Consider the following 22,664-nt stretch of genomic DNA (forward strand, 5'->3'; position numbering starts at 1 on the left):
GTCAAGAAAATGCCTGCTTTGCGAGTATAAGGACCTGAGTTCAGATCCCAACCTCCGGGTACAAGCTGAATGTGATGGAACATGTCTATAACCTCAGCTCTGGGGGTTCAGAGACAGGAGGATTACAGGAGCCCATGGGCCAGCCAGTTGAGCCAAAATTTCCAGCTCTAAGGCCAGTGAGAAAGACCTTGTCTCAAAATAAAAGATAGAGAATGATCAAGGAACCCAAATTTGACCCCTGACTTCCACATATGTGCATACATGTACATAAACACACACACACACACACACACACACACACACACACACACACACACACTGCAAACCAAGATGAGTGTAGCAAGAAGAATGAAATCAAGTCTTTGATGGCAGGAGAAACAAAGATACCCAGTATACCCCTACATAATAGACTCACAGGTGAACATAAAACCTGGGGCTTCTAACTACCAGTTGATAAATCTGCCTACATGTCTGTAGAGCCAGAGCAATGTGGACAACAAATTGCCAACATATTATGATGATGATGAATTAGAACTTATTTTCCCTTGGGGGTTACATGTAACCTTTTATTATGTTTGAAGCTAACTGTGGAAAACACCAGGGTTATTACTTTTTTTTTATTGAAATCAAATGCTAATTTGTAAAATCTATCCTCCTTGCCCACATTCAAGGAAATATCACCTTGTAAACATCTCTGAGGTTTGAAAGCCTCCTATGTGATTCCTAAACAGGAGGCAGGTGGGTGGGTCATGAAGCGGGAGCCTCATGGTTCCCAAGCCTTTGCTGACAGTGGGTGGCATACTGCAGCCAGGGAAGTCAGAGATAACATCATGGTGTCCGGTGCCTCAAAAGGAAGACCTGGCCACTTGAAAGAGGGCCCCCGCTCCCTAGCCTGTCTACCACACCTGGGCTCTGACAATCGCCCCAGTCAAGGGCTGGAGGTTACTCAGTGGGACAGGACAACCCTGCCCTTCAATTTCTGCTCATGGGGAATGCTTTGAAGGTTTTGGTTCCTCTGGGAATTCAGCTACAGTGACCCTGAACGGACAGTCCTACAGCTGCAGCAACAAGGGCGGGTGAGGCTCAGCTTTGGAGGACCACAGCATGGATGCATTCAGGAAGGGCACGTATGGAAACAACAGATGCTGATTTAACAAAGAGACCCCTGTGTCACCCTGCTCCCCTGATGATGTGTGTACACGCACACGTGCAGGGCAGCTCTATCTCGGGGCTGGGACACCTAGTGGAACAAATCCACATGACATTATGGGTTACAAAACAAAAACAAAACCCAGAAAAACCAATGAAGCTATATGAATTGGCATGTGCCTGCTCTGGAGGTTGAGTCAGGAGGATGGTGGGTTCCAGCCTGTGCCACAGTTAGACCCAGACTACACAAACAAATGAAGAATTCTTTAATGCTAAGCCTCACAGACTAGCACAATCCTATTTTTCACTGTGATGGACTGATGCACAAACCTGGAGGGTCTTTAAAGGGCCAATGCTCATGTCACTTGGCAAGGTGCCTTCTTTCAACAGATACAATCTTTGAATGATCTACGTGATCTTGATAAAGATATACTTAAAACACCCCCTTTACATGGTAGGCATTTGTCATATGAAACTTAGAAAAGAGTAGGTGGAGACTTCTGCAATAACCCCCGAACCACCCACTCTTAGAATTTTGCTAGCCTGCTAATGACTGTTTCTTACTTCATATCGGTAGGGCTGAGGCTGGAGCCTGAGGAGAGAGTACCAGGTCTGCCCACCCCTGGCTCTGACTCTGATGCTGGAGCAGCATGTGCACTTGAACAAAGAGACAGGGACACGAGGGTCATTTGGTGTGTTAACGCTAGTGTAGTCATCTGGTGTGCTGGTCCGTTTACACCAAATGCAACCAGCGTGGAAGATGCGAGAAGACAGCTGAGCTGTTGGAGATAGCAGTCTTCTGAAATGACTCAGTAATGTCAGTCCATGTGTCCTATTGCCTTCCCACCCTGAAGTAAGAAATGGGGATACGGAGGTGGAAGAGATGGCCTCTTCCATAACAGTGAAGAGCACGTCCTGTTCTACCACCCACATGGTACAGCTCATAACCACCTCCAAGGGATCTGATGCCCCCTTCTGGCTCCATGGGTTCTTGCCTCCAAAGAAGCATATATTCACACAGCTGCACATAAAAAAAAAAAATGAGTCTAAAAAAAAAAATTCAGGATACAGTCCCTAAGTTCAACACTAATGTTTGATAACCAGGACTGTGATGGGATGGAGCACAGTGGTAGAGGGCTCATCTGCCATGTGCAATAATTTGGGTTTGATTACCTTTGTACAGGAAAAAAAAAAAAGAAGGCTAATATCGCTTCTGGCACTGAAGAAGGAGTAATTTAGCATTCATGCTAGACCACTCAAAAGAAGAATGGACTTCATTTGCTTTAGTGAACTTCCTTTATTCCTAACACTGATTTTGGAATTTAGGCTTTGTTTAGAAAATAAAGAAGTAAAAGAGGAAGGAAAGAAGGAAGGGAGGAAGGGAGGGAGGGAGGGAGGGAGGGAAGAAGGAAGAAAGGAAGGAAGGAAGGAAGGAAGGAAGGAAGGAAGGAAGGAAGGAAGGAAGGAAGGAAGGAAAAAAGGTAGCTCTATCAAAGTGTTCCAAGAACCAGGGTCAGATTTCTTGGGGTTTAAAGCGTTTTCTTCACCGTGGCTAAAATTTTGTCAATACACTTCAGTCAGACCTGATGGTTGATCTTTGAGAAAATTGCCTTAAAAATCAAACGAAAAGATAAGATTGTGTTCCAAAACATAATAACTGACATTTCCTCCTTTTTCCTTAAGCAAAAGGCCCAGCCCGCTGTGGCTGACAGCAGGGTCAGGAGTGGGTGCAGCAGAGGTGGGATCTGGGATCGCTATCCATCAAAGCACACCTCATTCCCATTCCTCTTCCCCACGGCTGCCTTTGATCCCCCAGGGTGAGGTTGAAAGCAGCAACTACCTGAAGCCTCCCCAGCCTAGGAGGACCCCCCTCCACCTGCTTGCACACACTGTACCCTGTTTCTGACTATATTCCTAGAATGCACTACCCTCCTCTGCTCCCTGTACTGCACAAGGCTCATTTTCTCTCTTTCTAGCCATACCTTCCTGCACACCTGGGACATCCTCTAGCTTGGCCTTCCCAGGGTCCTGTTGATTGACAATTCTAGTGATCTTGATGAGCAGGAGGAAGCTCAGTTACCACCAGGTGAGAAAGCATTCCCCAGGTTAGTAATCTGGGTCAGGTACCAGGGATTTCTTACTCCAAACTCATTCAGGTGCACCAGGACTACCATCCAGACCAGATGTAGCTGTCCACTGTATCTTCTGAGTGCTCAAACTCCAGCACAGACCTCATCGTGATGATTAATACTGTCTAGTTGACACAACATAGGATCACCCAGAAGATAGGCCTCTGGACATGTCTGTAACATTGCTTCTAGATTAGGCAGTCATGGGAAGAGACAGCCTAAATGTAGGCAGCATTGCCCCATACAGTGAGGGTCTGGGACTGAGTTAGAGGTGTTCAAGCAGTAGTCATCTCTTTGCTCCCTCACTGCAGACGCCATGTGACCAGCTGTCTCCCACGCCTGCCACTGTCTCCCCGCAGTGAAGGCTGTACCTCGTATCCGTGGGCCACTGTCTCCCCGCAGTGAAGGCTGTACCTCGTATCCGTGGGCCACTGTCTCCCCGCAGTGAAGGCCGTACCACGTATCCGTGAGCCACTGTCTCCCCGCAGTGATGGCCGTACCACGTATCTGTGAGCCACTGTCTCCCCGCAGTGATGGCCGTACCACGTATCCGTGAGCCACTGTCTCCCCGCAGTGATGGCCATACCTCGTATCCGTGAGCCACTGTCTCCCCGCAGTGATGGCCGTACCACGTATCCGTGAGCCAGCTAAACCCTTTCTTCCTTGATGACAGCAGTGTGACAAGGAACTGAGGTATTCACACAGCCAGGCAGACCCTTACTATCAAAACACCCCACTTTCCCAGGAAACAGCTTCATGGCTATTCTTCGCGTTTCCCCAGTTGGATGAGAGCTACAAAAAAGGAGGCAATAGGTGTACATTCTTTCATCCAATTCCTCACCTTCTGTGGCAGTGGGGACTGAACCCAGGGTCTCCCCTACATGAGCCAAGTGCTCTCACCAAGCACAGCCTCAGCCTTCAAGTGGTCTTTCTTCTTCCAGACCCAGGACACCTTCTCCTGGGCAAAGATCTCACTAACTTTTCTCTTTCCCAGTGGAACTTTCCACTCCTCAGAAACAGAGACCCTGAACCTGGGTGCTGTGGTCTTCAAGGAACTCAATGAATTAATCCATGCATTAGGAGCAGGCAGCAGCCAGCTTTTGCTGGTTCATCTAGGAGGATTTAGGTCACTGGGATGACTTGTATTTGTTTCTTACTTATGAGTAGCAGAGGAAATGAAAACACAAATTGCTGATAGTGCCAAGAGTACAGGGCTCACAGGCTTTATATGGAAAGTGGGCACCTAAATGTAAGCCACTGGGTATGTTCACCCTCAGATGTAGGGGGATTCCAGTTGCATCTGCTCAACTGCCAAGAGTAAGATCTGGGAGATAAGGGGACACAGCAGGAGATGAGGAGTGGTTGAACATTTTACTGTATGCTGAACTCTGTCAGTGTCTGTGACCACCCATTTTGCTATGCTATGATTATAATATGTATATATAATTATAGATTATACTTTAATACTTTTCTTGGGAGAAATATCAATGACACCATCCATGCAAGAATGAGCTTGCTTATAACTGAAGACACATCCGATCTGATCACTCGCAGAAACAAACCTCTGGACTCCAGTCAGCTAACATGCTGGAGCAGGCCCTAGGGCTGCAGCCCTAGCTTGGGGAGTCAGGGTGAAGCTGGGGGTGTGGCGAGGGGAGGGGTGATGCTTACTTCACCAGTTGCCATTAAAAACAATGCTTGCTGTCAAACGAAGGGCTGGCCGCTGGGCTGGGTTAAAGCTGCATTTCCAGCCTTGAGAAATTGAGCTTCACATGTTGACGCTTATGAAAGGATTCTGCTCCGACTGTAGGAAAATACTTCCCAAGTGCTACGCTTACCTCAGCTATGTGCAGAATCCAGAGAAGGACTGAGAAACAGTAAAAAATAAATAGCATGCCCACCTAGAAAAGATGACCCAGAGCACTGTGAACATGACGAATGCTTTGGACAGCTGTTCAGACATCGGTGCCGGATTCTGGGAACTATAAGCAGCCGTGAGAAGCATGGGGATATGCTTTTATTAAGCCCTCTCCCACTCTGTCTTGAAATGGCATTATGATTGCTTTTCTGCAAGTAAGTGCAAGCTTTAAGAGATTGAAATACACATAGAAACACTTCCCTGCAACCGCAGTAAGATTTTAAGATCCCCACTGTAGGAATAATGTATCAATTAAAATAGCATTTATAACTAAATATGTTTAAATGCTTCTTCATAAAGAGGCTAAAACTTAAACTCATTTTAAATAACCATCTGCTTCTGTGATATAAAATTTTTAGTATCATTGTGTAATTAATATTAATAACACTTTCTGTTAATAATCTTATCTGTCAGATAATCAGGCAGAGATTTAACATAAGATACACCCATTGACAGAAGCTTCAAGATGCAAAACTACAGAATATAAACACTAATAGAGAAATGTACGGTGCCAGCCATCCTCTGCCTCTGTGAGTCCAAGTCCTCCCAGCCATCTGAGGAGGTTTTTCTAACTGTCCTTTCTCAGAGCTCGCTTCTATTGACTTTCTTTATGCCTTATTTTCTTAAATGCCCGCCGGAGGCAAGGAAAGCCTGAGAATGATCTGACCTGACCATGGGCTGTAGCAATAGCTCGCTTGGTAAAGTGTTTGCCATGCAAGTGTGATGGCCTGAGTTCAATTCTCTGAACCCATGTTTTTTTTTTTTTTTTTTTTTTTAAAATCCAAGTGTGGTGGTGTGCACTTGAAATTCCAGAATTTGTGGCTAGAGAGATGTCTTGGTAGTTAAGAGTGCTGGCCAGTCTTCCAGAGGACACAGGTTCAATTCCTAGCAATCATATGACAGCTCACAACTGTCTTTAATTCCAATCCCAAGGTATCCATCCAACAACCTCCTCTGGCCTCTGTGGGTACCAGAAACACACACGGTATACAGACATACACTCAAGGAAAACACCCATAAACATTATCCCCCCCAAAAAAAGGACCCCCAAAAACCCAAAAAACTTGTAGCTCTGTGGACTACGGTGGTTTCTGTAAGATATTCCCCCATATGTCTTAGGCATCTGAATACCCGGCTCTAGTTGTTGGCCCTGTTTCTGGAGACTTAGGAGGTATGGAGCTGCTTGAGGAAGCATGTCACTAGGGGTGGTCTTTGAAATTTCAAAAAGTCACAGACAGGGCATTCCCAGTAAACATTCTCTACAGTTCAGAGTCTTGAGCTCTCAGCTGCTCCTGCCATTATGGATGGTTACCACTCCAGAACTACAAGCCAAATAAACCCTTTCTGCTATAACATGCCTTGGTTGTGGCGGTTTATCTCAGCAATAGAAGAGTAACTTAAGACAGGGAGGCAGACATTTGCTGGCCAGCCTAGCCAAACTGGCACATTCCAAGCAAAAGTCAGACCCTCTATCTCAAAATACAAGGTAGATGGTGTCCTCAGGAACAACACATGAGGCTGACCCTGGCCTCCACACACAACATCTACACTCTCACACGAAGACACAAGGCCTAGATTATGGCAACTGTTGATGACTGCAGGCGATGGTAGCATTACAGTTTTTCATACTGCTGGACTGCCAGACTGAATTTCTGACCAAACCACAGAAATTCTAAGGGAGTATTTTCTAGGCCTAAGAATGGCACGCAACTATGGGACAAAGTCTTCTCAGGAATGCATGGAAGATCATTCAGTCTTCTTTGAAGTTGAAGAAATAATGAACACACTCAACACGTCATTTATGCTTTCCCACCAAACTATAGTGGACGCTGAAGTAGTCTATCTTAAACTAAAGACAAAAAGCAAAACAACAACAACAAAAAAAAGTGACTGAAAATGTAAGGGCCCAAACAACAACAACAAACCCAGCAAAATAATTTCATAAAGTTCTGGAGTTAAGCTTAAGAACTGAAGCAACTAAAATACAGTTCTGTGTTAGGGCAGTGAAAAACGGTCCCTGTGTTGGCAGACTTTGTGTCAACTTAACACAAGCTAGAGTTGTTTGAGAAGAGGAACTTTAACTGAGAAAATACCTCCATGAGATCAGGCTGTAGGCAAGCCTGTAGAGCATTTTCTTAGTGGTTGATGTGGATGGGCCCAGCCCATGATGTATCACCATGGTCCTGGGTTCTGTAAGAAAGCAGGATGGAGCAGGCCAGTAAGCAGCACCCCTCCAGGGCCTCTCCACCGGCTCCTGCTTTCAGGTTCCTGCCCTGTTTGACTTCCTTTAATAATAAAAAATGATGAAGAAGTGTAAGCCAAATGACCCTTTTCAGCCCTAAGTTGCTTTGGCCATAGTGTTTCATTGTAAGGCAGCTATAAAGTGGGGATTGTGTGTGTGATGGTGGTGCAGGACCTACAGTCCGAGGAGATGTGGGAGAGGAGACAAACTGCCTTGCTGTTCCTGCCCCTGTCTGTCACTCTTCATATAACTCACATGGATCCTGACAGACTTAAAAATCCCAGCACCGTCCCTTTGGAGCCATCTGGGCACATTACTGCCATTTCACGACCCATTTTGGAGTCTTTCTGTGCCTCACCTCCACCTGTTGCCCTGATATCCACCCACTGAGCTTCAATGATGCCTTGCGCCACGTCTCAGTCACCACATGCCCTCCTTATGTATACACCACATGTTCTCAGCCTAAAGAGATCCACGTGGTACATCCCTCTTTTGGGGACTACTACCAATGTGTGTCAGGGCCCCACTGTTCATGATGAAGGGCTTAACTGCTCTAATCTTCCCTTTGTATCTGAAAGGGACTGGTCCAGGACCCTCTGGGATACAAAAGGCAATGGATGTTCAAGTCTCTCATATGGAAGGAACTCATACACATTCTCCAGACTATTCAATACCCTAACCAGCACAGATGCCGAGGACATGGGTACTGCTTCAGGACAATGACATGTCTGCACGTGCTCAGTATAGATGCAGAGTTTCTCTGTGTATATGTCTGATTGGTATACGATTCAAGCAAAGGCACCAGGTCGGAGGGTAGTCCGGATCTGCTGAGTGAATGAATGTATGTTTGTGGCCAGTAGAAGCATAGTAACCTGCGTGTGAGAGCGTGTGGGATGGCCCGATCATGAAGACATCTCCTCCTCCCACTTTCTGTCCACTTGACAAATACATTTCAATTTGTTTTCTCATCGATTATCTGTCGCTCTCCAACCTGGAGAGACTCTGGAATTGTATGGCTTCTACTCCACATTTAGGCCCAGGGTGGTGAGGTGGCACAGCAAACAGTCAACAAGCACTTGTGGGACAAATGGCAAGAGCTGCTAAGTTAAGTGATACCACGTAGACAGATCTCCACCGAACTGTCCTCTGACTGTCCTCATGACTCGGTGTCTTAGCTTCCTTTCCTTTCGGACAGAGTCACTCAGGGGAGAAAGGTTTCAGGGCTCAGTCACAGTCCCTCGATGGAAGGAAGTTGCAGCTGCAAGAGGGAGATGGATGGCCACCCTGCAGCCTTAGTAAGGAAGGAGCAGACAATTGCTGGCGCTCCCCTGACATTCTTGCCACTGAGGCTGCTCAAGTGCTTACACATTTGAAAACACTGGGGAACATTGCGATTCTCTTGGTCTATCTCAACCCACATGAATCCAATCTCTAATGGTTGTCCCAAAAATTGCTGCTTATGTATTTAGAGATTGGTACTCACTTCGTGGCACAAGTTGGCATGGTACTCACTATGCAGCCCACATTGGTCTTAAACTCTTACCAATCTTCCTGTCTGTCTTCCAAATGTTCCATTACAGGTATGGCCCACAGACTTGAGTGTTTTTAAAAAAGCATCCAAGAGGGCAATCCAAGACTGAGAACCATTTTGTAGAACAGAAAGGTTAGAGCTTCTGAGGCAAGGGCAAGAAGAAAGTTGCTGCCACCGTGTGACCTCCAGCCTCCATCTTCTACCGTCCTATCAACAGAAGACAGTTTCTGAGCCTGCCCTGCCTCCTGCCACCTGCTTTATGTTCTCAATACGTCCCAATTTGCCAACATCTTCCTGAAAATGTAACTCTGCAAAGGAGCAGAGAGGGCCTGGTGTCATCCTGCACACAAGCTGTGCTTAACTCCTGCTCCCGACCCTCAGGGCTTGGTTCCCCCTTTCAGCTGTTTGTACAGGAGGCTTGTTGAACATGGATCTAGTCCTTTAGCTCTACCATCTGAACCATTTTCAGTTCAAGCCTGGAGACTGCGGTTTAGGTAAGGGCCAAGGCCCATCCCCTCTGTTCTTTGCAACAATACCAACAGCCACAAGCTGCCCAGCCCTCTCCTTGCTGCAGGGTCTTCCCAATCCTAGGCACAGTGGTATCTCTACTTCATACAGCATCCCTGGGATGTTAGCACAGCCTAATGTGCTCCACGTTGGTTAGGCTAGTTCCCCAAGTTCCTGCCCTGTCTGAGTTCCCCGCCTTGGTTTCACTTGATGGTCTGTGACTCAGGATATGTAAGCCAAACGAACACTTTCCTCCCCAAGTTGCATTTGGTCATGGTGTTTCATCACAGCAACAGCAACCGTAACTAAGACAGGCCTTGTCAAGCAGTAACTATTTAGTGAATGTCAAGGTGTGTCCACTGGTAGTGGCAACCAGATTGCCACTGAGCTTGTGATGTCACCATTTCTGCTACAGCAGCAGTGGGAGAAGCTGTGTAGAACTCAGATTGCAGACAAGGCCCTGCAGTGACTCTCTCGACCGTAGGCTGTATCAGGAGACCAGGCCTTGCCGCTACTGCTATGCAATTCAGCTAACCCTACTTACGAAACTCTTCAGTGGGTGGGGTACTTACTCCCATCCTGGTTATTACCCACCAGATCGCCCTTCTTGAACCATTGTTACTATCAAAAATGCCTCCGGTTATCGATGACTATTCCCTAGGGGACTCAAATCACCTCTGGGAGAGAACCAGTGATCTAGAAGATTCTGAGCATGGGGTCTATCACGACCCATTGTCAAACATTCCTAGACTTTTGTCTGGTGGTATTTAGAGGCCTGTTGGCCTTTAGGGATGAAAGTCAGTGTTCCCTGTCCTGGTAACTGGGGTGCTATGTGGTTGTCCTACTTCTCCTGGGTCAGCAGCTACTGCTGGAAATAGCTGATAGCCAGGAACTAAGGAGGCAGAGTACAAAGTTACTCAGCATTCTGATCAGGAGGGAAAGAAATCCACCTTCCCCCTGTGGCTGGCTACCCAGGAAGCTCCTGCTTTTTCTCAGACCACATGCAGAGAAGGGAGCCTGGGCCATCCTTCTAATGAGGCTGCCTAGCATGGTGTACAGAGCAGACCCCTGCCCTGCAGGGGCTGAGACAGAGTGTCAGCCTTTGAGATGTGAGAGCATAGGGGCCGAAGGTTGACTAGCCAGGGGATGGTTCTCCAATGCAAGAAGCTTTGGGAGGGACTGACAGAGGGGCGTTCAGGATCCATGGGTGAAGAGCAAACATCTCTCTTCCATCATACAGTTCCCTAAAAGAGTAAGCACTATAAAAAAAGACAGGTAATGTGTATGATACTCTATCTTAATTCTCCGCAAAGTCCTGTTTTAGAAAACAAAGCCACAGAAGGAAAAGAATGTAAGAAAGACCTGTGTGAATGTGAATTTTTATTAAAAGTGTGATCTTAGTGTGTCACGGTTCTCAGGAAATGAATGTCAAAATGGGAGGCATGAAACATGGTCTAACCCTCCATCCAAATTAAAGTTGCATAAGCTAACAACTTGGTCAAAGCCAAGCAGTGTCACACTACTGCCACCTTCTGGTCATGTCCTAAAATTGGCAGTATAATACCCATAGATAAAACTAACAACAAATTTTCCCAAACAAATACCCCAAACCATCAAATTAAAACAAAGACACTGAAGTTTTAGTCCTAATCCACAGAGACAGTGTGATTGCTGGAGCCCTTCTGTTATCAAATGCAGGGTCGCTGACCTTTCTCGGATGCGTGCAGCATAAGATAACAATAAAACAAAGTGAAGATGATCACCAGAGGAATGGTGCATTAAAATAGCCATGTACAACATTTGCATAATGGGAAAAATACTTGAAAATTAGCAAAACTTAGGTACTTCCTTATCAGAACCACTGACATAACCATAGATCCTAGCAGGAAGGCATACAACTGACTGGAGGCCCACTCTACCCCAATCATGCAGGCACGCAGGTACAAATACACATACACAGACGTCAGGTATGACTTCTCTGAAGAAACATGAAAGCCCAAATGGTGTTTGTGCTCAACACTGCCAAAGCTGCATGAGCCCAGGAGCATGAAGGGGGACTGCAGAGAGCTAAAAAGTTATATGGAAAAATGTATTCACCATGGCAGCCATACATTGAGACAGAAAATAAATTGTTAGACTGAAGCCATCTGTGGAAGGGTGGTACACTCAGAACACCCTGACAGTCGGGGAGGAGGGGTGAGGGTGCCGCCGCCACAGCAACGGCCACTGCTGAGGCTATTAGCCAGGGCTGGCACAGCACTTGCAAGGGATGGTATGGATATGGGTATTTGTGGCAGTGTTGGGGGAGTGGCATACAGGGTCAGACACTTCGGAACAATAAAAGACTAATGCACAGGGGCCTTGACATTGGTTCTTGCCCTTGGCACAGAGGTGATGCATCTAAAACAAACATCTTGCCTTGACATGTGCGATGACAACCAAGTTTGCTATAGATGGCCCTCCAGGGCCCCCTGCTTGCAGCAGGAACACTCACTTCTAACACTTCCAGAGAAAATTACTCGTAAGAAGATGATAAATAAAAAATAAAAAATAATGGGCTTCCAGTAAGGGTTGAGGAAACCCTCAGCCAATAGCAGCTGCAGAGATAATTGTTCTGAATCTATCAATAATGCTAAGCTCCTCTTCATTGACTGCAAACACCAATTTCTTTCACCCAGGATTATAAGTTGGTGTTCCCGGGCTCACTACTGCCATTACGGTGATAAACAGTTGAGACCACAACAGGATCTGACATGTAGATCAATTCTGGGTCCATAAAAAGTCTACACAAGAGGTTCCAGGACAGGAATTTACAGCCACCAGTTTTTTATTCTCTCTTGCTGCAAAAATTACTTCTGTCAAACACTTAGGAGAGTGAGGAAAAATGTAAAAAAATTAATTTTTCATGTACTACTGGAACAGCCTTTTTCAGTGCAGAAGTGCAAGACGAATATACTCAGCGTTTAAAAAATTACACGGCGCAGCATGTGGTACTTAGTGGAAGAGGGATCCAATCCCCTGTGTTGCTCGCAAGCCAGCAGACAGCAATTTGAAACCCTGAACAGAGCTGTCTGGATTTTCTCGGAGGGCAGATGCCGGGCTCACGTTAGCAATGCCAAATTATATTAGACGTTTAATTTTAAACCTCAGGTATTTAATGTAAAGCTCTACAACAGTAATAGCCATAAAGCAGTGGGGCATTCCATCTCACAGAATGGGTTCCTCTTGCCTTCTCCTCTTAATTTAGCCAGAGCCTCCTTCCTCCAGTTTTACCCACTACAAAGTCATCTATCTAATTAGGAGTTGCTCGTAGCTGCTTAGAGGCAGAAGCCCCAGGGGTACCTGTATGTCAAAGGGGAAAGATGGAAAAGTTCTCTGAAGCTGAAATCTTAATTTAGGGTGGACAGGAGGGCAGAGCAAACAGACTTCTAGTGCTGGGAAGAAGATAAGCCCTTCACTCTGCTGGTGGAGGTCAAGTCTAATGGTCCTGGGCCCTGCCTGCACTGCAGCCAAGTGGCAAGTTCCTGGTACCCCTGATATACAGACCAGAGACATGAGGTTTGTGTGTGTAGGGGGTGAGTTGGTGGATAAAGTGATTATACAAAGGAAGGTCTTGTATCAACCAAGTGAAAGGGAAAACATGACAGAGAGTCCTCACACTCGTCTCTTTGGTTACTGCCATGAAGGACAGAAGGGTAATGTCTGGCGATGAGAGGTCTCGTAATGCACTTAACACACATTTTACTTAACTGTCCCATAGGATTCTGAGCTTCTGTGTTCCTCAGAAATGGTGTGGGTTGAGGCTGGCCCCTGATGGATCTGCACACTAAAGGTGGGATGGGACTAACCAGAGGGAGAGACTACATGGTAACCCCGAGTGTTTGAGAGCAGCCTGGGCTCCTGCCCTTCTAGCCAATTCCTGGAAACTGTCTGTCAGATAGTCCTTGGTTCAGACCACCTTTCCTGATCCCACTTCTCTCCTGCGTTTGGGCAGGCTTGCTCGGAAGCATTTGCTTGGCCCCGTCTGCTGGAACACTGTGGAACAATCAAAAGACGGTGTTTACCCAAAGCAAGCGTCCTGTAGCAGCAGCTGGTGGGTCCACAGGGAAGACCTGACGTGGAATCTTTTAATTAGAACAAATTATGCTAAAATGACTCTCAAACCCTGTCTGATAGATTACATACAACAGTGGGAATTCCCTTAAATACCGGTGAACAGGCCACAGACAGAGTGCCACAGGCAAAGCAAGCTGCACCAGCCAGTGCATGGGGCACAGTGCATAATTCATGTTGTGACGCATACGTCAAAAGGCAGTTTCCAGGGTGCCACATCTGTCCCCCAAGAAGCAGCCACACTTGTCACAAACTATGAAAATCTAGGAGAGATGATGGCAGAGGGAATTCCCCAGAACTTAGAAGCTACACCAGGAATCTTGGAAGACTAAGAGGCAGAATGAACAGACGGGACAGTACGAACTATGTGCGAATGGCGAGATGCTCGCCATCCACGGAGGGCAGAAGACTGGTACGAGACAGCTTTCAACTTCACCATGTCTCTGTTGCAGAACCACAGGTAAGATACTTGTCCCCTCCTCAGCCTCAACTTCCAAAGCTGACCAGGGAAGAGGATTCAAGGTCCATGCCCTGAGCAGAGAACAGATGACTGATGGGATGTGCATGAGACAGGAGACCAAGGACAAAGTGCTCAGATGACTGGTGAGACATGTGTGCCACTGTCAGAGCAGCCCCATGGCACCATGCTCCCCGTGGAGCATGGATGCCCTGGGCACTGAGCCCAGCCCCTGGCTTTCACAGAGGACCTGGCGATGGCCTCGGTCTGCGCCCACTCTTACCACTGCTGATGGCTGAGTTTGCAATGACTGTAGCGTCACTCCACTGGTCGGCACTGGAGACTGAGTAGGAGCGCTGATGCATGCCATCGGGCCGGCTGTTGAAGGAGACCAGGCTGATGCCGCTTGCCATCTGAGACCCAGACGTACTAGTGACATTCCCTAGGAATAAACAAGTCAGATGAACACCACGACGGACTGCAGACCACAGAAGCCAGCACGACCTCGTCTAGGGGGCTTCACGCTGGCACACACTGGTACCTGACCTTTGTGCATCGTGAAGTATAAGATTATGAGGAAGAAAAGGGAGCCGTGAACGCCAATGGTGCCCCGCTGAGCCCGGGGAAGGAAGGCTGCAGACACTGCCCACAGAACGGTTACAAAGACGAGTGGCCCTGCTACAATCTCAAAGACAAGAGAACCAGTGAGTCCAGCAAAAGAGCCACCACAGGACAAAAAGAGCACCACACAGGCTCACCCACTGGGCGCCAACTACTGGGTCCAAGGGACGTTGTTGATAGGGCAGCTACCCCTTATGATCAGCACATAGCAAGTCTCCAGAGGCGCCACAGTGGAGATGGGAACCCTGACTCCTGACCTTATAAAGATTCTGCAGAACAAAAATGTCACCCCAGTGGCTTCGGATCTCACACAGACAATGAAGAAAGATAGTTCTGTTGTAGGCTTAATGATTTGAGTCAGCTGCTCAACATTAAAACACATTATTGGTCATACCAATTTTAGACTCAAAATGTAATTAGGTGCTTTCTTCTAAGGCTAAGCCAATCATGCCCACAGCCTGTGGATGTGTCTGTTAGAGAGACAGGAATAGAGGGATAGGCGAATCTTTGGAGATATTGGCTTTTATTTTTTATTTTTTAAAGAAAGGGTTTCTCTACATAGCCCTGGCTGTCCAGTAACTCACTATGTAGACCAGGTGGCATCAAATTCACAGAGAAGGCATGCATCACCATGCCTGGCTGCTGGTTTCCTAATTTTTAATTTTCCTAGTTGTTCTGGGTTCAGAACCCAGGAAGTTCTAACCTGTTTCAGTGGAAGGTTTTCATGGGGCGTGGCTGTTCAGTGAGTGGGCCATTAGCTGTTCCCAAATCTGGCCAACTTTCAGATTTTCTCCTGGAAAACTAGGGGCTTAAAAAAAAAATCAGGCTTCTGATTCTGTAAGGGACAGGGCTGGAAAAATTTGTGTTCTCATGCCCTCGGGCACACACACGTGAACATCACGAGAACATGTACACGGGCACACACTGGCAAGGTGAGTCCTTTGCTGAGAGGCAGCATGGAACAGAACACCACACATGCTAAGTGAAGCCTGGACTGCTGACTGTCTCATTGCTACAACACAGCACCAGAAGAAAGCCACCTAAGGGAAGAAATTCACCTTTGGCTCGCCTCTGAGGGTCCAGTCCAGCAGTCACATTGTAACTCCAGGTCCAGTCCATCGGTCACATTGTAACTCCAGGTCCAGTCCATCGGTCACATTGTAACTCCAGGTCCAGTCCATCGGTCACATTGTAACTCCGGCCCAGAAGCTGAGCACCACAAGTGCTAGTGCTCACTGGGTCCTCCAGACTGATTCGGTCTGGGGATACAGCCCGTGGAAGAGTAAAGCTCATGTGTGTGAGGGGGCTCTGGTCAAAACCTCAGGGCTGGCCTGCCTCACCTGTTATGTTCTGAAGGCATAAGTGTCTGAACACCCTGGAAAGGAACCACACTATTCTGAGACCCATGTTCTGGGTGACAGTGCCATGAATAACAAGACCCTGCTCTTGTCCCACTCCTCCTAGAAGTTGGGAGGGGCCACTGTTACCAAGGAGACATTACACACAGCTGCTGGGATTCTTCACATGCCTCCTCTGAGGACACCCTGAAGCTGCCTCTTGGTAAACTCCTTCCCATAGTACAGAGACAGCATCCTCCGGAGTGGGTGAGGGCTCCCTCCACAAGAAACAAGAGCTGTGCTCTGAGCCTGTGCCAGCCATGTTCCTGCTGTACCACCTCTGCCTGGCTGTTCCCCTGGGGCCACCCACATGGGCTGTGTCCATTGCCTCTAGGGTCTCAAGAGCAAGGCTCAACTAAGAACGTAGGCAGGGATATAAAGGAGGGGGGCAGTGAGAATCAAGGTTCCAGCTCTGAGGTTGTTTCCTGGGCCTTCCTTAAGCTGGCTGGCTGCTTCTCTGCTGGCACCATTCCCACCAGCTCGGGTACTCACACTTTCCCTGGGCACCCTAAGGTCACATACAGACCCTTCTAGGCTGTATTTATAGAAGAGCCACCACATGCTACACCAGAGTCTCCCCCGATGCTCTCCCACTTCTATCTCATGAGGTCCTTCAAGATAGAGGCTGTGGGGCACAGCTAACACGACAGAAAAAGAGCAGCGTTAGACTCAGGATGTGGTGGGGCACACCAGGAACCACAGTGCAGGAGAGGTAGAAACAGGATGACAGTGAGCTCCAGGCTAACCTGGGCTACAAGGAGAGTTTCAGGCCAGCCTGGGCTAGGAAGATCCTTCTTCTCAGTACAAAATGAAATAGGTTGCATGCTCAGGGAAAAGGGGAGAGCCTCCTCTTTGGTCTTCCAGGTCCTCTGAGTCTACCCAGCCTACAGAGACTCCTGCCAATTAGCAACATGTCAAGATGATTCTGCCTACATGTGTTTTTATGCCAGCTTTCGTCTACAAGGCCCAAACACCTAGGAAACTCAAAATGAATTTGTCCAGTTTTGGTCCATGATGATAATGCTCAACACCACAGCCAAGGTTTTTTTTTTTTTTTTTTTTTTTGTCCATTTTCTAACAAGGATGCTGTGATGGTCAGCTTTCAATCATCAATTTGATACACTTCAGAATCACTTGGGAAGGTAGTTTTAGTGAGGGGTGGCCAGGGGTAGCCTGTGTACATCTGTGGGGGGATTGTCTTAACTGCCTTAATTGATGTGGGAAGGGCTTTGGGCCCTGAATTGCAAGCAGAACACATGGAGTGTGCTGAATAGGAAGATCGGGCACACTCATCTGTCTCTGCTCTTAACTGTGGCTCTGATGTGATTAGACAGATGCTTCAGGTTCTCTTGCCTTGACTTTCCTGCAACGATGGACGGTTAGCTGGAGCTGCGAGCTGAAACAAACCCTGTTAGTGAGGGCACTGTATCACTGCAACAGAAATGAAACTAACAGGCGTCCAAACTCTTAACACTGTCATCTACAAAGTTTGCACTTGAGAATGGGGTAATCACGTTACAATAAATAAATATTACTGCCAAAAAATCCAGCCCCCCACCCCCAAAAAAAAAAAAAAAAAAAAAAAAAAAAAAAAAAAAAAAAAAAAAAAAGCCTAAGTAAAGGATACCCAAGTCTTTCTTACTGTCTATGGAAACAGGCCTTGGAGAAAAACTTTGGTCTAGATAGGAAGTCCATCTGAACTCAAAGGATCAGGAAAACATTCAAATAGAGATACCTGAAGGACTCACTTAGGATTGCCAGTGCTTTGTCTGGTGGTTGGATGTCAAACTGCTGGAAAATGAAGGCAGATTTTCTTAGTGAACGTGCTACAGAAAGCACAGGCGAAGGTTGCTCATGCATCCCTGACTGCTCCTCTCAATTGCGAACCTCCTGCTGTTTGTCAAATGGAATTTAAGCACAATCTAGATGTAGTAAGAGGGTGGCGAGGCAGCTCTGGTGTTTGGCACAAAGCTCTCCTTCTAGAGGAGGGAGTCCCCAGGGAATCAAACAGGACCTTAGGTGGACAAGGACTCCCTAGCCACCCTGGCTGCTCTGAGAAAGCAGGCACTCAGAAACCCTCTCATTTTACCAGACACTCAGATCCCAATGGCAAGACTAGACTGGGACACACCTTACGTATGACCACAGTTATGAAGATAGAATTCTGAGCTGGCTGTCTGTACCTGGAGTCATGACATGAAGTTCTCACAGGTAACATTTTTGCTTGGGTACAATGATTTTATACCTTAAGTAGAATTACATTTGGGAGATTTCATCTCAAAATGTCAATTACAACCAAACAGCCCACGGTTTGGGCTAGCCAGGGTTCTAGCAGATAAAGGCATCTGTTATCCGATGACTTGAGTTCGATCCCTGGGACGCACATAGAGGAAGAGAGAACTGGCCCTCTCAAGTTGTCCTCTGATCATAAAACGCCCCAATAAACAAAGAATTAAAATGTACAGCTTCTAGAATTACTTGGCCGATGCGAATGTCTGAGAGCCATGGTCCTGGCTTTGCTCCTGGATACAGAGAGTTGAGACAGTGTGTGCTGACTGACCTGATTGCACTGCCTTGCTATCTACTCAATGCCCTGCCCACTGATTCCTACGTTTTTATGACTTAAAACTAAAGAGTTTTCCAAATACAGAGAGAAAAATGCTAGAAAGCTAACAAAACCTGATTTTCCTCCATGGGAGCAAAATTCTTTTTTATATGTACTAATTCATTTCATTTTAACACGAGTTAAGAATTATACTGATTATGATGTAATAAACCAAAAATGTTTTCTCTGTCAGGCGTGGTGACACACACCTCTAGTCCCAGCACTTGGGAGCCAAAGGCAACATGATGGCTGCCGGTTTGATGACAGTCTGGTCTACAAAGGGAGCTTCAAGCTATATAATGAGATCTTGTCTCAAAACAATACAATGGCAACACATTAAAAAAAAATAACCCCAAGGCTGACACAGGAATGTATTTGTTAAACTAAAAGTAAGAAATATATGAACATTAGGAAATGTTTCTACACCTATATACAGTTCAAAAGTACACAAGCAAATATTGCTTTTAAACATAAATATATAGGGAGAAAGAGGCACACCACTGTCTAGAGCTGCGTGTAATGCACAGAAGTGGTGAGTTGGCCCGCTAGGGCCAAGAGGCTGCACACATATTTCTGGCAGTGGTCCCGCTTTGAGGCATTTCTATGCCTTCTATAAGTCTGCCAGGCAAAGGAGCCAACCTCACAATGTTTACTGTTTTTTTTTTTTAGTACTTATACCCATTTCTATTCTAATAAGGCACAATTTCTATTCTAATTTTTTCCTGTTGCTATAATAAAAACACACCAACCAAAAAGCAGAAAAAGCAGCTTAGGGCAGGAAATTCTTTATTTTGCTGATAATTCCAGGTCACAGTCCATCACTGAGAGAAGCCAGGGCAAAAACTCAAGAAAGCACTAGAAGCAGAAACAATGGAAGAACACAGCTTACTGGCCATAGACAGGGTTTCTCTGTTGTTTTGGAGCCTGTACCAGGACCAGCTCTTATAGACCAGGCTGGCCTCGAACTCACAGAGGTCTGCCTGCCTCTGTCTGCCTCCCAAGTGCTGGAATTAAAGACATGTGCCACCAGTGCCCAGATCAGTTAGTTTTCTTATATAGCCCAAAGGACGGTGCTACCCACAGTGGGCTGGGTTCTCTTATATCAAACATTAATCAGGACAACCCCCTCCCCCGTACAGGCAATATGACCTGGGCAATCCATCAGCTAAGACTCTTCTCAGGTGGTGTCGGGATGACAGGTAAAGCTGACGAGGGCAGTATCTAATTTTTTTTTCCTTTTTAAAATATACCTATGAAGATGAAACATGTAGTTCTATTTCTGTTCCCAAATGAACATCACCAACTGGTCAAATGTTGCTGTCCCCATATCCAGTGTTCACAGGCAAGTAAGTACCTGGCACAACCCGGCTATGACACCACATAAGGAGCTCACACTTTTGCAAATACCTACATGCACAAGGAGTGGCTGCACTTAAGATACTTTTATTCTCTGAGCACTCAAAGGATAGGGCTCTCATTGGATGGCAATTCACTTCATGCTGGCGAGTTATTAATTAGGCCAAGAAGCGGGAGTCCTTATCCGTGAAGGATGCTGATGACTTTGTCTGACTGTCTGAGAGCTAAGGATCTTGACCTCAAGGCCACTTAAGGAAGAAGTGTATATAAGCACCATCTCAGACACCTTCGAAGCCATGTTGAAGTATGGCAGTGATGCAGGGGCTGCCTTTGCTCCCTATCATTAAGTTGATGGGCTGGGGAGCCTGTACCTATGTGGTGCTGATGTTGCTATACAGTTAGTGAAACCTATACCTATATCAGCTATGACCAAGGTATGTCCTGAGCTCTTGCTACCCAGTGTTACAACAGCAAGTGCAAGATGGTCAATAGGACCAACCACAAACTAAATACGTCAGGAGACACGCAAGACACAATCACACCCCAAGCTGGGGCTGCTGGCTCCAAGCAGAACATGGCCTGCTGAGAGCCATGCCAACCCATAGCCCCGGGGATGCCCAGAGTGTCCTAAAAGATCGTGTGCATGTTGTATCATTTGTTGGCATGTCTGGGAAGGTGACATAAGAAGCTGGGGTCTGTGGGATGTGGAGGAGTTTGGAGTCCCACAGCTGGTACCTACTGGAAGCCACAGTGGGTTCCTCTTTTCCGGGATGGAGAGACCTGTGATGGGTTCTGATGAGCAAAGCTCAAGCCAGTCACAGACCAGGGCCTGAAAAAGAAGCTTCTACTCCCTGATGGTATCCCTAGGGCTGAGTCTGCTGGATTAAGGATATCTGCCTCTTTTCCACTTGTATCCTGACATTCCTATGGCCTTACCTCACTTCTGTGGCCCCACCTGAGACTGTGGGCAGGCAGGTCTCTATGAACTTTGGTTTTCTTCACATCTTGTGGGTACAGTCACCAGCACCTTCTTGCTTTGTGTCATTTTCCCCCCAAGGGTGTCTATAGAGCAAACTGATAACAGGGACAGTGCATTCCCCAGAGACGAGCACAATTCTCTACTACCTGTGATGATAATAAATGTTCTTTATTTTTTTTAAAGATTTATTTATTTATTATGTATACAATATTCTGTCTGTTTGTATGCTTATTGGCCATATGAAGGCACCAGATCTCATTACAGATGGCTGTGAGCCACCATGTGGTCGCTGGGAATTGAACTCAGGACCTCTGGAAGAACAGTCTGAGCCATCTCTCTAGCCCAATGTCACTTTCTATTGCGAAAGGAAGGATAGCTGGCTTGACCCTACTATAGGACTGGGCTATCCTGAAGTTAGGGTCCTTTACTCTAACAGCATGCCATATGCTGTGCCTCCTTGGGAGAACTGCGGCTGGGGTGGTGACAATGCCCACCTCTGGCTACTGTTGCTTCTGCATGAGCTGCCATGTGCTCTGGCTCCTAAGCTCTGGCTTGTAAGCACAAGGAGGCTGAACCTGACTCCTATTGTTCTTGTCCCCCATTCCTGGTACTGACCTCTTCTTAGATACCTTGGTCTCATCTCATTCAGCCCCTCTGCATCAGGCATGGATGCCCTTAAGAAACCTGTAATTTAGGTTACCTGAAGGGATCACACACTCACAGTGTCCTCATTTACAGCAGTGACACAAGAGTCTGGAGAGGGCGGAAGGGGCAGAAAGCTCCCCCTGCAGGAAGGTCCAGAAAGGCCTTTTTGAAACACTGCAAAGCAGAATTTTGGAGCCTCTACCCCTGGGTGGAGGATGACTTGAGCCTGCAGAGGACACACCGTGCTCCCTCAGGGCAGCCTGACCATTCTCTTTGATTGACTCCTCAGAAAGCAATGCTCCATAATATTCTAGTCCAGTTCATGTCTCTTAAAATTTTGCCTCTCCTTTTAACCCCCCACCAGGTTACATGCCCAGATAGAGTCAAACATGTCTACACAAAAGCACAAAGTTGCTTACGGTGGTTGCTCTTTAGAGTCTCACAGTGGATGTGAACAGTTGTGTACACTTTCCAAGGGACACCACAGCATCTCTGTACCACACCAAGAACGGAGGAGCCATTGACCAATGGTAGAAGATGAATGTCAGGCAGACCATGGGGCAGGTGACAGCAAGAAGCAGGACTCAGGCTGTCAGGACTGGGCTCAAGTGGCATGTTCTACTCATGGCATGCTAAGTCAGAAGGGCTACCCTGTGTGTGTGCTGGAGGCAGTGACAGGAGGGATCCTGGGGCTGCCAGCACTGGCCAACTGCACATACAGCTGCAGTTCAGAATATTTCAATTTCTGCCAATATTTTAAAATAATTAAATAATTATCTTTGCTTCTGTGTCTGTGCGTATGGTGCATCTTTGCCACAGTGTGCGTGTGGAGGTCAAAGAACAATTTCCAAGAGCTGGTTCTCTTCTTCAATCAAATGGGTCCCAGGAATCTAGCTCAAGCTGTCAGTTATGTGTCAGGTGCTTATCTGCTGAGCCACCTCACCAGTTTGGGTTTTGCACTTTTATACAAATACTGTATCAGTCACATTTACTCTTCTCCCCGAATCACACAACA

General features: G+C 46.8%; 1 protein-coding gene across 5 annotated transcripts in view; it reads right to left on the bottom strand.

Moving 5' to 3' along the window:
• Nucleotides 1-22,664, bottom strand: part of Agap1 (ArfGAP with GTPase domain, ankyrin repeat and PH domain 1) — a 446,708-nt gene that overhangs the window by 119,282 nt on the left and 304,762 nt on the right. For 3 of the 5 annotated variants that reach the window (XM_050163110.1, XM_050163108.1, XM_050163112.1), the window contains exon 12: nucleotides 14,330-14,488. The exons of the other annotated variants lie outside the window; for them this stretch is intronic. In XM_050163110.1, coding sequence (XP_050019067.1) covers nucleotides 14,330-14,488 — 159 coding nt within the window. The remainder of the gene's footprint in view (nucleotides 1-14,329; nucleotides 14,489-22,664) is intronic. 5 annotated transcript variants of the gene reach the window in all.

The sequence above is a fragment of the Alexandromys fortis genome, unplaced genomic scaffold (genome assembly GCF_014885135.2).
Source record: "Alexandromys fortis isolate MF-2015 unplaced genomic scaffold, M_Fortis_MF-2015_v1.1 scaffold_139, whole genome shotgun sequence".
Classification (NCBI taxonomy): domain Eukaryota; kingdom Metazoa; phylum Chordata; class Mammalia; order Rodentia; family Cricetidae; genus Alexandromys; species Alexandromys fortis.